General features: G+C 34.7%; 1 protein-coding gene across 1 annotated transcript in view; it reads left to right on the top strand.

The window, feature by feature from the left end:
- Positions 1-14,681, top strand: part of LOC126881608 (farnesyl pyrophosphate synthase-like) — a 68,024-nt gene extending 53,343 nt beyond the window's left edge. The window contains exon 4 of the mRNA XM_050645970.1: positions 13,740-14,681. Coding sequence (XP_050501927.1) covers positions 13,740-14,084 — 345 coding nt within the window. The 3' untranslated portion in view covers positions 14,085-14,681. The remainder of the gene's footprint in view (positions 1-13,739) is intronic.
- Positions 14,682-15,221: the final 540 nt, after the last annotated feature.

Below are 15,221 nucleotides of genomic sequence, written 5' to 3'. Positions count from 1 at the left end.
ATATGTATCTGGCGTGCCACAACTTAATTTTACGACATTGTTAGTTAAACTTTTTGTATGATATTCTTCCCTTTCTGCTACATCCTTAATTTTTTGTACCATTTTTTGATAGTCTTGTACACCGTGTATGAAAATTGGTGGAGGGTTTGCTGTGTTGTTCTCCTTGGGAGGGATTACTTCATTTTCTAGCGCTTCAAATCTATTTTCTGTTACAATAATATTTGTACTGTTTGCATTGTCTGTTGTTTTTCTGATTTTTCTTCTTTTTGAGCTTCTAATTTCTTGCCAATCGTTGCTGCTAGCTGGTTCGTTGTTTTCTTCCTCTTCTTCACTGGTGGATGGCAATCGTTGTAATTGATAATTTGAAGCAGAACTATGATATGTGATCGGCACTAATGGAATTTGTGTCTGTGGTAGTGGAGGGTACAAGTTAGGTGGCATTGGTTTAGTTGGTGCTGGTTGCGACATCGATATTAGATATGGCGTGGTTTGTACATTCATGGCTAGTTGCCCTTGTGTGTTGACTTGTTGATACATTTGTGGGTTGGTTATTGAATTATTACTAAACTCTGTATTTATCCCGGATGGAAACATATTTTGACAAATATATTTATCATCATTTGCGTACCTGTGTATTAGTTTTCCTGGACTGGGCTTGTCACAGTCTCGAACAGGGTGTTTTTTTGCTGTACTAAATTACTTCGATATGTCGATACAAGAATGGACTGAATAAATTTTATCTACGTTAAATAATCTGTGGTTAAATCACAAAATTCGAAGAGAAACTTTGAATTATGTATTTAAACTTTGACAGTTATTTTGACAATTTTAGATTTCTTTTTGAAAACCTATTTATATCGCCGCTTCGCAAGAACGTAGGTTTAAGTCAAAATTTGACGAAATTGACTTATTAACCCTTTCAGTCACAACTTTTTTTGAGCTATGGGAAAATTCTCATATTTGGTATATAAAATAAACTATTTTTGTTGATAATTTTAACATCATTTTTTTTGATATGTCATATGTCACTTGGCATATGACATGTCCATGTTGATGGACATTATGACTTGAAGCAAAATAAAATAAACCTGAAGATTTTAGAAATTTATTTGAATCTCATTAGAATGACGAAATAAACAATATTCTTTGTAAATAACGAATTAATCATTTTACATGAAATTTAAAAAAATAGTTACGACCGCTTACAAAACATAAGTGAACATTACATTTCACGCAAAATGTATGTGATTTTCCCTTACAGTTCTCCATTTTGCAACGTGTACTATCTTTTTTTTCATCTATTTTCGGAAAATGTCCATAGCTGTCGAACCGTAATTCAATATATGGCCTTGCTTCAGTTTTGGGTTTTTTATTATTTGTTGTACCAGTATTTTCTTGACCAGATGGTCTGCCTCTCTTTGGTGGAACCTTATGTAAAATGAGGTGTTGCCCAATACTCATTCTAAAGTCCCACAAATCCAGGATTTTATTGTGTTGTACGCCTAGCAGTTCAGCTTGTTTTCTATATTCCAACCACGAATTTACTATTGCCATATCTATAGCATGTGTTATCATACGTACAGTCCATTTTCTGGATCGTCTGTAGGATCTGTAAACGCTCAATAAAAAATCTAACTTATCAACACCACCCATGTTGGAATTGTAAAGCGATATGGCTTCCGGTCTAGATACATTTATATACTCTTTCGACGTCTTATCCCATCTCTGGCACAAATCCATTTTTCCCGCTGCAACAAAATTTGAAGCCACTAAAACTGGTTTATTGTCGAACCATTTTGTAATCACAATTCCATCTTCACTAACCGCTACATCAAAACTACCTCTACCATTTTTTTTAGATCTTTATCAGATGTTAGTTCTGGTCCAAAAAATCGGTTTATTCTAATTGTTCCGACAGCCATAATAGATTTATTGTTCAACCATTGAAAGAGGTGATAAGAACTAAAGAAATTATCAAAGTACAAACCGTGATGAGTTTCTTCAATTCTCTCAACTAGCTGCATCACAGTTCCAGCTCCTTGTCCAAACTGTGCATAATTTTCTTTTATTTCCGTTTCAGCACCTTGATATATTTTGATCCCCCATTTTTTCGGTTTATTTGGGAGGTACTGCTTGACATTGATCTGTCCCTTAAATGGAACAATTGGCTCGTCAATGCACAAATTTGTTTCGGTTTGAAGTTCCCTACAACGATTTCTAATGGAATTATATATTTCTCGGACTTTCCACATGCGATCTGTTTCGTCACCTCTTGCTGTTACATCTACTAAGTGAATGGTATTGCGCAACTTAGAGAAGCGATTGAATGTCATATTATCTTTTACAATTGAAATACCTGTAAGCTGGGACCAATACAGTCTTGCTCTTGGGAATTTTAGATTTCCCATAATAATGTGAATGCCTACAAATCGCTTTATTTCTTCTTTATCTCATGGAGAAAACCGAGCAATATTTTTTTGTACGGCATATAAGTTAGTCATTTCTGAAATCTTCTCAAACAGAGCATCAGGTATGTATTTCATAAATATTCAATAGTAGCAGGTAATTCATCAACTTGTACTTCTTCTGGAACAAACCACTGTACTGGCCTGGTAAGATAGGTAATATTTTTTTTCCAACAAACATCTTTCTTATTTGTGAGTTTGGACTCTTTACAAAACTCTAGCAGTCTCTCCTTTGCAGTTGTTTGTTTTTCAGTGGTTTGGTTGGAATTTTCTTTGGTTTTCATGTCCTCAGACATTGGTTGTTCTGTAGTCACTTCATTGGGATATTCTAGATTTTCTAACTCACCTCTTTCTGTTGACTTCTGTTCTTGGATCAATCCGTCAAAAATAGTTTCCTCAATATCTTGGATATCATCGCCAAATTCTGAGAAAACGTCATTTAGATCCGCAATACTGTTGGAGTCATCAGCATCTGACAAACATAATATTTCTGAGTCATCGTCTTTCATGAGTAAATCCAGAAGTTCATCCTCAGTCAAGGGTCGTGACCATCTCTTTTCTTTACTAGTTGACGGTAAACTTTCCATTTTATGGATATCTAAAACAACACGACCTTGCTAATTTTTATATGCATAAGTATACCTAAGCCATTTTGTCTATCTACATGGACATATAAATATACACCACTTTATAAGATATTTTCAGTCAACAGTTTGATACATAATATAAACACACTATACTAATGCTCTTTACTTACCCAAATCAGCAGGTATTTGTACGAAAAAACAAGTTTATTCAATAGAAATCGTTCCAATAACAAACAGGTGTTTTCACCACCACGACAGCGTGCTAAATGCAACCTGTTTTGCGTTTTATATAGCTTCACAAATCGACTAACAGATGGCTATCAATGTATTCAATGCTTTTCTTATGCATGTACCCACACATGGACAAAATGATTTGGGCGATAATAACCATCGATGTTTTAAGAGAATGCTTTGAAAATCGATGTCCATCGGTGTGGACACGATGACTGAAAGGGTTAATGCATATCTACTAAAAATAAAAGTATCTATCGCGTGAATAAAGACCTATGACGTTAATAATAATAGTCGCTAAGATATGACACGAAGCGTCTATACTTGAATAGCGCGAAATTAGTTTACTACTTAACATTTTCGTATGAATACAGACTCAAGTTAGTTACGCCGCAGAATAGCGCAGAATGTGAAGCAATTTGTGTGTTTACTTCTCGTCAAGGGCGATCTATCTTATACTTATGATTAGTTTCTGTAAAAATTCTCTCTAAAATAGGGACCCTTTTTTAGTCAGGTCAGCGTTTTAACAAAGTTAAAGTAAATGTTTCTGAGGAAAAAAGACTTAAATGTAATAGGGGTTAACAAAATCACTTTATAAATTTATCTATTTACCACAGTTTGTATTTAGATATATTTCTAACATTTCTAATTGTACAGGTAATTTCTTTAAAGTAACAACTTATTCGGAGTTATGCTCATAATCATATCCATAAAATTTTAAAGTATCTCTCCTCTAAAATCATCTTTTTTGACTTAAGCCTACGTTCCTAGTCCAGAGAAATAAGATTTTTCTCGTGACACATCCCCCTCCAGGCCGAAACCAAATTTTTTGAGTAGTATGGACATCTATATTAATAACCTCTATGTTTCCTGCAGCTGACTGATGATATACATAGTTATAAACAAATGAAAATCAAAAAACAGTAAATTTTCGCTTTTTTAGTCTATTACCAAAAAGTTAAGAATTTTAAACAAATTTGAGAGTAAGAAACTCATAAATCGTCTAAAAAATTTCAATATGGCGTTCGCTGAATATGTCTATCCTTATTGCTTGCTTAGAAAATTGCAAAGTAAATAATAAATTTTGAGTTTATATAAATATTCATAACTTATGTAAACACTAACTTAGAACCTTCTTATTACACGAATTGCTGAGACTTCTGTTGCTTAAATTATCTTTTAAATGGCAAAGCAATTGGTCAAATAGTTTAAAAGTTATTTAATTTGTTTATCCCAAATTCATTTTTTTGCAACACTATAAGTCAGAAAATTATGAGGTTACAGTAAGACTTCCGAGAGTTTATGGAAGAACAACATTTATACTATTGACTTAATTTAAAAAAAATGACAAAAAGTAATTTAGAACAGTGTAAAATTATTTTGCAAAAACTCGTCGATTTTTTGCTTACTTATAAACAATTAGAATAACTTTTTAACCGTTACCCGTGAAAAATTATTTTTTCATATTTGGAAAGACTGAATTTTTATACACATTTAGAAAGAAAAACAATTGTCCTAGGACAATAATTAGGGACGAAATTAGCCCCCCTTTTTTTAATTCACATGTTTTTGCAAAATAATTTTTTGCAGTATTTAAAATTATTTTTTATCATTTTTTTTTAATTAAGTTAATAGTCTAAATCTTCTTCTCTCATAGACTATCCAAAGTATTAGTGTAACTTCATCATTTTCTGACTTATAGCGTTGCAAAAAAATTAATTTGGGATAATCAAATTAAATACCTTTTAACTGTTTGACTAATTGCTTTGAAATTTTGGGTACGATTTAAGCACCAGAAGTCTCATCACTCCGTGTAATAAGAACGTTCTAAGTTAATTTTTACATAAGTTATGAATATTTATAAAAACTCAAAATTTATGATTTATTTTGCAATTTTCTAAGCAACGAATAAGGATAGACATATTCAGCAAACGCCATATTGAAGTTTTTTATAAGGTTTATGAGTTTCTCACCCTCAAATTTGTTTAAAATACTTAACTACATCATCATCATTAACCCGTACGCGTCCACTGCTGGACATAAGCACTCAGCTCCTCCATAAGACTCCTCAGCTCAAAAATAAATAACCATTCTCAAAATCGTTGCAACACGAAACTACAGCCGCATAATATTCTAGTTCAATCAGAGAGTGCAGCAAGCACCTCTACCGGTTTCGAAACTTAGTCTCTCATTAGGAGGTACATATGCTACTCTCTCTCTGACCCAACCAGGACAAAGCCCGGCGTGCAATTACGGATTGCAATGAACGAAATGGCAGGGACGCCCTAGCGGCAACTGCTATTAGATTGAAAACTTAGTCTTTTGCTAGCAGTTGCAGCTAGGGCATCCCTGCCATTTCGTTCGTTGCAATCCGTAACTGCACGCCGGGGTTTGTCCTTGTTGGGTCAGAGAAAGCAGCATATGCACCTCCTAATGAGAGAGTAATAAGTTTCAAAACCGGTAGAGGTGCTTGCTGCACTCTCTGATTGAACTAGAATATGATGCGGCTGTAGTTTCGTGTTGCAACGAAATTGAAAATGGTTATTCATTTTTTATTTACATGTTTACTCTGATTGGAATATGAAGGGAACCTTTCTCGTTGGAACTTTACCGCGCTGAGCAATGGGACGTGAATTATAAATTGTAAAATTCCCTCATATTCTTTAGTCTCAGCATCCGTTATGGATTGCAAATTTTAGAAGCCTCGGAGGTGTAACCAGAGAAGCTTCCCATTGTTTTCAATCTGGTGGATATAGAGTAATATTTTTAGTATTATTTTATGTGCTATTAGATTGAAAACTTAGTCTTCTCCCTCAGCTCGTTCCATCTGTCTCTATTTTGTGCAGCTTGCATCAGTTACCAATAATACCTTTCAGATGGTCGGTCCATCTGGTTGGTGGGCGTCTTCTGCTCCGTAGAGCTTCTTCTCGTGGCCTCCACTTGACAATACCTTTTGTCCATCGGTAGTCTGGCAATCTGGCGACAAGTCCTGCCCAATTCCACTTCAACGACGCAATTTTTCGACAGCGTGCGTTATTTTTGTTCTACGACGTATTTCTTCGTTTGGGATTCGGTCCCTCAGGGAGACCCCCAACATCTGGCGCTCCATAGCCCTCTGAGTTTTGCGAATCTTGTTCACTACTTTTTTTGTGAGTGTTAACGTTTTCGCTCCATAAGTGAGTACAGGCGGCACACACTTGTCAAACATTTTCCTTTTCAGGCATATGAGTAATAATTATTCAGTGTACCAAACGCTGTTCAGGCTAATCCTATGCGAAGTCAGAGCTCGCTCGTCTAGTTTTCTCTTCCCAGCCGAATTTTATGCAGTCTGCTCAATATCCATTCCATCAACAACAATATTATGATGTCATCGACAGATTAGTCATTATTTTCGTCTTGTTGATGTTAGTATTTAGTCCGGCCTCTAAAGCCGGATTCACATCAATAAAAATTTAATTTGTACGTTGTATTTGACACAAATTTGCTCGTGTGCGTTGAACACACGTTGCAGTGGATTCGGGGGTACAACCAGAGATATGTCAAGAAAATAGATCTGGCTAGTCATATGCTACTCAATGCATCGGGATGTAACGCCGATATCAAGTACGGTGGTTTAGCTATCTTTGTCTGTCGTGCGAGTGTGAGCGTATCTACCAAGAGGTGGGAGTAACGGAACGACAGTGACACACAGGCGGCGGCCATCATATGCTAGAGAGAGAAAGCTAAGCGCCGGTAGAGAGAGATGGATAGACCACCGACCAGAACTGCTCCGCGTTACGCTATTTTTCCGAGTTGGCCAAATCTATGAGTATAAGATCTTTGGGTACAACACACAGAAAATAAATATTTACGTCGTAAAGATACTTGACCAGATTTAAATTTGAGCCGCAAATATTTTTTCTGTATTTTAAAATACAACACACATACACACAAATTTTTATTGATGTGAATTCACCTTAAGGAAGCGTGATATAACTCGTTCAACATTATTATTGCATCATGCATACGATCACCTACAAGGACGATCTCATTTTCGAATCTCAAATGAACGAGCTTCTCTCAATTTATGTTAAGACCATTAACTAGTTTTGATGGGAAATAAGCCACAATTTTATTAAAAAAATGATTTTATTAACGATTCGATGCCCAAATCGGGTGTCATTGTCAAAATACAAAAAATATTAATGAATTAAACAAAAATGTTGTTGCTTAGTTAAAAAATTCTTCTAATAATTTATTTAATCTGACTCATTTATATCGGCAATTCAGACATATATTATACATTTTCTATATTTTATATATCATTTTATATTATACAGTAAAGAGCCGCGTAGATGTAAGTTAGAAATAGAGGGCAAAATTGTAGAGCAAGTAATGAAATTCAATTACCTAGGAGTAGAGATCACTAGTGACAGGAATATAAGAACAAAGACCACAACACAAGCAACAAAAGCGGCAAGAGTAAGTGGTTGCCTCCGTGAGAAACCATATGGAGAAACAAATATATGACCACGGAAAGCAAAATTAAAGTATACAAGACAACAGTAAGACCTATCTTAACATATGCAGCGGAGACAAGGACCGATACAAGAAAGACGAAACAACAAATCAACAATATCGAAATGAAAGTATTAAGATCAATAGCGGGCATATCATTAAGAGACAGACAAAGCAACAGAAGTATACGAGAACGATGCAAAATTTAAAATATTAACAGGTGGATAAAAACAAGAAAAAAAAATGGAGCGAACATGTAAACCGAATGGAACCAGATAGATTAGCGAACATCTGTAAAAACAACAAGCCGTATAGCAGAAGACCCGTTGGAAGGCAGCCGAAAAGGTGGAAAGACAATGCACAGTCAACAACAACTGAAACAGAATAAGAGGCAGCCAAACAGGAGTAATCCTAGTCGCGCGAAGAAGAAGAAGAAGAAAAAGAAGAAGATTATACATTTTAAAGTAGAAGTCTTTAAAATGATATTGCCAATATTTATGAGTTGCGTTCCTGGGACGACTTTATTGAAAGATAGTTCATTCGATTACATGAAATAAACCCCAACTCAAGAATATCCGTCACAAAAAAATCATAACATGTGATCTGTCTTTAAAAAGACAACCACATGCAATGGTGACAGTAAAATTTTCGCGCTAGAGATTCCATAGTAAATCACGAGGGAAAACCAGGAAGAAACCTCGTGATACTATCCCGACATCGTAAGTATTGGGTGTTATTTTCTTATTTTACTCTTAAAACTAATACCAAATTCTGACCCTAATATGTACATATGTTATTTTAAATTATAAATAATATTAATAATACATAGATATATAAACAATACTAAAATATAAAATATGTACTAACTCGATTTGTTATTGACTTACTAATCCCTGTGCAAAGACAGATCACATGTTATGATTTTTTTGTGACGGATATTCTTGAGTTGGGGTTGATTTCATGTAATCGAATCTTTCAATAAAGTCGTCCCAGGAACGCAACTCATAAATATTGGCAATATCATTTTAATGTCTTTAAAGTACAGTGGAACCCCGTTAACTCGGATTAATCGGGACCGCGGCCGATCCGGGTTATCGAAAATTCGGGTTAGCCGGAGAAAATGGTAAAAATTATTAAAATATGGTATGCTTACAGATAAACTCCGTTATAATTGGCACACAGACACTTGTAAACCACGTTCGCGTTCCACACATACAAAGCGTCGTCGAGAGTCTCATTTTTAGCTTTCTTAGCTTTGCACCGATTGTCCAAACTGTCTTTTGTTATCATTTTGAAACAAAAACAACATTTTAAGTTTTATTGCCATTACGTAGACAAAAAATCACGCAAACACAACAAAATCTGAATATATTTACGCGGAACGAACAATGAGACTTTATTACACACACACAATACCGTCTCGCAACGAGAACGAACTTATGTTATTTAATAAGAGTGAAGACTAAGACCATTGTTTGAAAAATAATTTTTTAATAGTCTTTTCTAAACAATGCTAGACAGTTTCAAGTAAATAAAGGATACTACAGACTACAGATGCCTATTGGTTTCGATAACACGAGAATGAGCGTTGTCTGCCATGCCAGTTATTTTTACTAATGTATATTATGTATTATGTATCAAATTACACAAATACGCATTATCTCTCATTGTATAATGTGTTTGACATTGAAAATTGAAACGAATGAACTACATAGGAATTCGCTAAAACGACAAATTTTTACGAAGAAAGTTTATTATGATAAATAAAATTAGCCTGAAAAATATAAGATATTATAGTATTCGAACAATATGTTTATAAGGAAAGATAAAAGAAAATATTTTAAGATGTTGAAAAGAAATTGGAAAATCCAGCATAAAGGACATACATTTTTATTGTTGTAATGTTTGTCTGATAAAAATCGGTCCGGGTTAGCCGGACTTCCGGGTTATCGGGGGCCGACTTATTTTCCGACAAGAAAATAGCTTCAGAACAACATTAAGAAAATGTTGATACCATAGTCGTTCAGATCTGCCTTCTTAAAAGTAAAAGTCACCTTGGCGTACTACTCGCTGTATACAGAATTTATTTATTTGTTGATCATATTGTCATGATCACATAATCTTACGCTATCTGTTTCCTTGTGGTAGATATATTTTGTCATGTTAGTGAAGCGATGGTCTATTCGGCATTCTGTCAATGCTTTTAACATTTTCTGCTGGTTTATGCTATCAAATGCTTTCTCGTAGTCCACGAATATCAATGCCAATGGCTTGTATTCTGCAGACTTCTCTATCAAGTTTTTTTACCAGTAGGTGGTCGTTAGTGCTATATCGGGATCTATACCCAGCTTGCTCTCGAGGCTCATATAGAAGTCTAACTTAGCCGCCAGCCTTATTTTGATAATTTTTGTGAAGTGTATATATGTGTGATAGCAAACTGATAGGACGGTAGTTTTTTAGATCCGTTATGTCACCTTCCTTGTGCAGTAAAACAATGACTGGATTGTTCCATTGAGAAGTAGTTTTTCCTTGGTAAATGCATTCGATGAAAAGTTTGGCCAAAATCTGTATAATTCTACGTGAAATATATCACATTAACTATAATCAGTGGCTAGTGGTTATACAGTTATGCTGTGGTAAAACGTGTATAGTAAAAATATACGGTAGTATATCGATGGCATAGAAGACATAATGTAATATGTGCGTTAACCCTCCAGTGGACACGTCGGGTCTAGCATGCCCAATATAAATTATTTTTATCTGTTGTTTATAAATTAGGGGACGTACGACCCTGTGTATCTATGTACCTTCGCAGAGTCTCGCAGTAAGTTGAGAGAGATATGCTTCACATACACACACCCAAACTTATATGGAATCACCATGTATTTCAAAGCAATATTTATTTAGTCTCCTTGTATCCGTTATGGCTTGCAAATTGTAGAAGCCTCGGAGGTGTAAACAAAGAAGGTTCCCATTGTTTTCAGTCTGGTGGAATGTAGAATAACAATATGTTGTTTTATATGCCATTGGATTGAAAACTTGGTCTTTTGCTAGCAGTTGCCGCTAGGGCATGTATGTATGCCATTTCGTTCGTTGCAATCCGTGACTGCACGCCGGGGTTTGTTTTGGTTGGATCAGAGAGAGCAGCATATATGCCTCCTGATGAGAAAATAATAAGTTTCGAAACCGGTAGAGGTGCTTGCTGGACTCTCTGATTGGACTAGAATATGATGCGGCTGTATTTTCGTCTTGCAACGAAATTGAAAATGGTTATTCATTTTTGATAATATTAATTTTTTTTGAAAAAACTTATTGTTGTTGCGAAGAATAAAGGTTTTTATTGAAAATAAACAAATATATAAGACAATCGTATAGTACAGCTCGGTACGGTATAGGTTATTTGCTTGAGTTGCAAATTGAACGAAAATAAATAAACTAACTTTTGCGTCCAAAAATGAAAATATGCCTAATGTGGGGTTATAGAACTTACAACGAGGAGAGATTATTGGTCTTGTGGAGAAAGTAATGTTCTCAGAGGGACATAGATGTAGAGCTGTAGAGTAATACAGGGCGCTCTGTCCAAAACCTCTGCTAGGTAACAGGAACTAGGAAAGCCCAAAATAAAGCAAGGGAATGTCGCCAAAACTAATAGCGGCTCTCCAAGATCGTTTAATTGTCCAATCAGCTGGAAGACACCCCACCATTTCTCACCTGCAGCTCCAAAGGCAGCTTTTGGAAGCTACAGGTGTAACTCTTTCAGTTGAAACGATAAGAAGAAGAGATCGTACCAAGAAGTATACAGCAGGAGACAGTTATGGGTTCCCGAGTTTTCCAGGCAGCACAAGATTGATTGCCTAAGTTGGTGTCTTCACCACCAAAACTGGAACATTAGGAATTGAAAAAATATGCTATTTTCAAAAAAAGTCAGGATTTGTGTAAAATCATATGACCCACGAAATCGTGTAGTTAGAGGTCAAGGAAGACGAACAGGAACGAAAACTGTCAGATCTGTTCACAAATATACAAGGGGAAGTGTAATGTTAAGGAGAGGATTTGTGATCGGTAAAAACTCCTTTAATTTTTATCCAATCAAATATAACTGCTCACAGGTATGTTGATAACCTGAAGTGAGGCTCTGGAGAGGTGCAGCAGGAGAAAATTTAATTTTATTGCATGATAATGGACCTCTATATACCATTAGAGTGATTACAAACATCCTTGAAGCACAAGGTATATCTTGTTTGGAGTGGTCTGCTTGTTCACCCGAGCTTAATCCTATAGAGTATTTGTGGGATATACTTAAAAGAAAAATTAGAGCTCGCTGGGATAATCCACAAAACACCGCACGGCTAGTAGAAGCTGCTCTTAAAGGATGGAACAACCTACCACATTAAAATGTTGATAATTTAATTAGGAGCGTGCCCACGCAAACTGAAGCTTGCATAAGGATTAGAGGTGATAACAATGACTACCACAAAATTCAAAAAAAAAAACAATTTAAAATTATTAGTTTTACATTGAAATTTTGTATGCTATTGACTTTAAAACAACTACTTTAAATTATTTGTTAAATACTTTATTGTTTTATTTAATTGTTATGTATTTGCTATTATAGTACATTTTTTACCGGGTAGGAAAAGCTTAACATTCCTGGACGACTGTGAAGATTGCTAAGTCGAGGCGCAAGCCGAGACTTAGCAACACAGAGTCCAGGCATGTGGCTTTTCCTACGAGGTAAACATACTATTTTTCCGCAAATCGTTTAAAATTCGACAGATATTGATTGATTTAAAAAAAACGCGATAATTTTATTCCCAAATAAATGGTGCTTTGAAATTCCTAATAAAATTACTTGGGTTACTATGGAAACGTATTGAGGTTGAAATGTCAAACTTGACGCTTATAAATTTAATTGCTGGTGTTCTCGAAAGTAAAATGATAAGTGATGATGAAATTTCCATTCCTGGGACTCCTCCAGAGCTGGTTGAGGCAGTGAATACTGCTTCATTAGAATTATTGCCAAAGAAATCAAGAGAAAAGTACGAAAATGCATACAGACGTTTTATGGATTATCGCATGAGTAAAAATACGAGTTCTTTCTCAGAAAATGTTGTAATGGCATACTTCCTAGACCTTTGTTTAAAGATGAAATCTTCAACATTATGGGCCAATTATTCAATGCTGAAGTCAACCCTTGCACTTAAACACAATGTAGATATATCTACATACTCAAAACTTCGTTCTTTATTGAAACGGCAAGCTCAAGGTTATAGGGCAAAGAAATCTAAGATTTTAACGAAGGAAGAAATTGAAAAATTTATCCAGGAAGCTCCAGATAAAGAAAATTTAATGATTAAGGTAATTTACAAGGTTTTAATAGCAATGTGTTTTCTATCATTTATGTAGAACACTAACAACTGTACGGAAATATCATTTCCTTACAGTAAGGAAATGACATTTCCTTACAGTAAGGAAGTCCTGACTTTTTCTTCAAGAAATTTTGACAGGAATGTCAAAATTTCCTGGCGATTTGCGGAAAAATAAATATTGTTTGACTTCGTGTGTTTTTTTTTTAAATTCGCACGAAATAGTAAGAAATATCAGATGATTCCATATAAGTTTGGGTGTGTGTACTACACATAATAAACAGTGTCACCTACCACATTCGTACAACTACGTTCAAGAAGCATAGTGCGGTAAGGGCACATACTACAATTGTGCATTATACACTTTTCATATTTAATAAAGTTATTACATTTTTCAGCAGTTAGCAAATCTCAACCAGTATTTGATGTGCGTTTACCACATTTGCGCACATTTAGTTGCTTTATCGGTTGACACTCAGCTTCCTCTAAGTAAATGTGGCTTTGGTCAAAGTGATAATCTAATATTGATATCGATTAGCTAGACGTAGAATTGTTTAATAATAAACTGATTTTATTAAATTTTTATGTTGTAGGATGATTTCAATGGAGTGTTTAACCCTATGTCAGACATACAGAAGTCATGTACTGATATTTCAGAAGGAAAAATTTCGTGGTTAGCAATTCAAGCATATCAGAGAAGTAGCCCGGCTCAAAAGACCATACTTGAACAACATTATGGTAAAGCAAATAAAGAATCAGTAAGCAACTGCTATGAGTTATTCCAAGAACTCAAACTGAATGAAGTTTTTACAAAATATAGGGAAGATTTCTACAATCATATTTATTTAAGTGTTCAGAAAAGTATGCCAAAAAAGTTACCCAAGGAATTGTATTTGAATTTTTTAAATTTTTGTATGACTGGTGCTCTGAGAGTTTAATATAAATCAAGATTATATTAAAATTTTACATTTTAACACGTTCGGTGCCCATCTTGAACAAGGTTCACTTGGCTGGTACCACGTACTTAAATCGTTCATTTAGTAACACAGTACTACTGAGGCAACTCGTGCGTCGTAAGTACCCTCGATAAAACCGTTGTGACGCTACTAATGCGTCATGAGCACCAAACCTGTTAAAATAAAGCAAATGTGGCTGTCTCGACATTTCACAATTTCGTGTAAAATGTAGGACCATACGTGCTAAAATATACATATGTTTTTCTATGGATGCTATAAAATGTGCAACTTCTCTCACTACTTACATACATGCAAAACGAAATATTTCTCACGTAGTGAGAAAAGTCGGCCATTGCAGTGAGAAATAATTTTTCTCACCGGTTTTCCGCCGATTTCCATACATATGATCGCGGTTTCCATGGTAACAAGCACAATATAAACACAATTATTTTTGTCAAACAAAATGTGTTGAAGAAAAACTTACCAGGAATTACCTTTCAAAACTATTCAAATATGACTGTTAATAATTTTAAATACATGAAGTATAAATATTAAGAATATTAAATACCTACATATGTGTATGTGTATTTTATTTTAATTTAGGCATACAACATACCTAAAATCACCTAAATTATTTAATTTTAAAGTTTGAACTCTTGACAAAAACGTATCCATAGAAAAAGTACAGTCTACAACACGTGAGAAAATGACATAATTCTCCCACGCTTGATTTCCGTGACTCGCCTCGTGCGTCGGCTCGTGACAACAAACGTTGTATGTATTTTTCTCACTTGTTGTACAATATACTATTTTTCAAAATTAGTGTTCCTTCTTGTTCTTTAAACCTTTTACCCAAGTAACATGAAATAATTAAGAACAAAGTATAAGGTACAAAACAATACATTTTAAATAATAAGTACCAAAAATTTGCAACTTTGAACACCTAGCGACAATCAAATCGATATTATATGGAGTGTCTACTTAAGTTGGCAATATTATAGGAAACTTTTTCATTGTTAATTTTGGGAAAAAAAATTATTTTTCATAAAAATTTTGATTGGTCTAAAACCTGAGGCGCAACCATCAGATATCAAATTTTCTCAAGCTGATACGGGGTAC

This window comes from Diabrotica virgifera, chromosome 3 (assembly GCF_917563875.1).
Source record: "Diabrotica virgifera virgifera chromosome 3, PGI_DIABVI_V3a".
In the NCBI taxonomy this organism is placed as follows: domain Eukaryota; kingdom Metazoa; phylum Arthropoda; class Insecta; order Coleoptera; family Chrysomelidae; genus Diabrotica; species Diabrotica virgifera.
The sequence above is the reverse complement of the archived record's forward strand: the minus strand, read 5'-3'. Positions and strand labels throughout refer to the sequence as shown.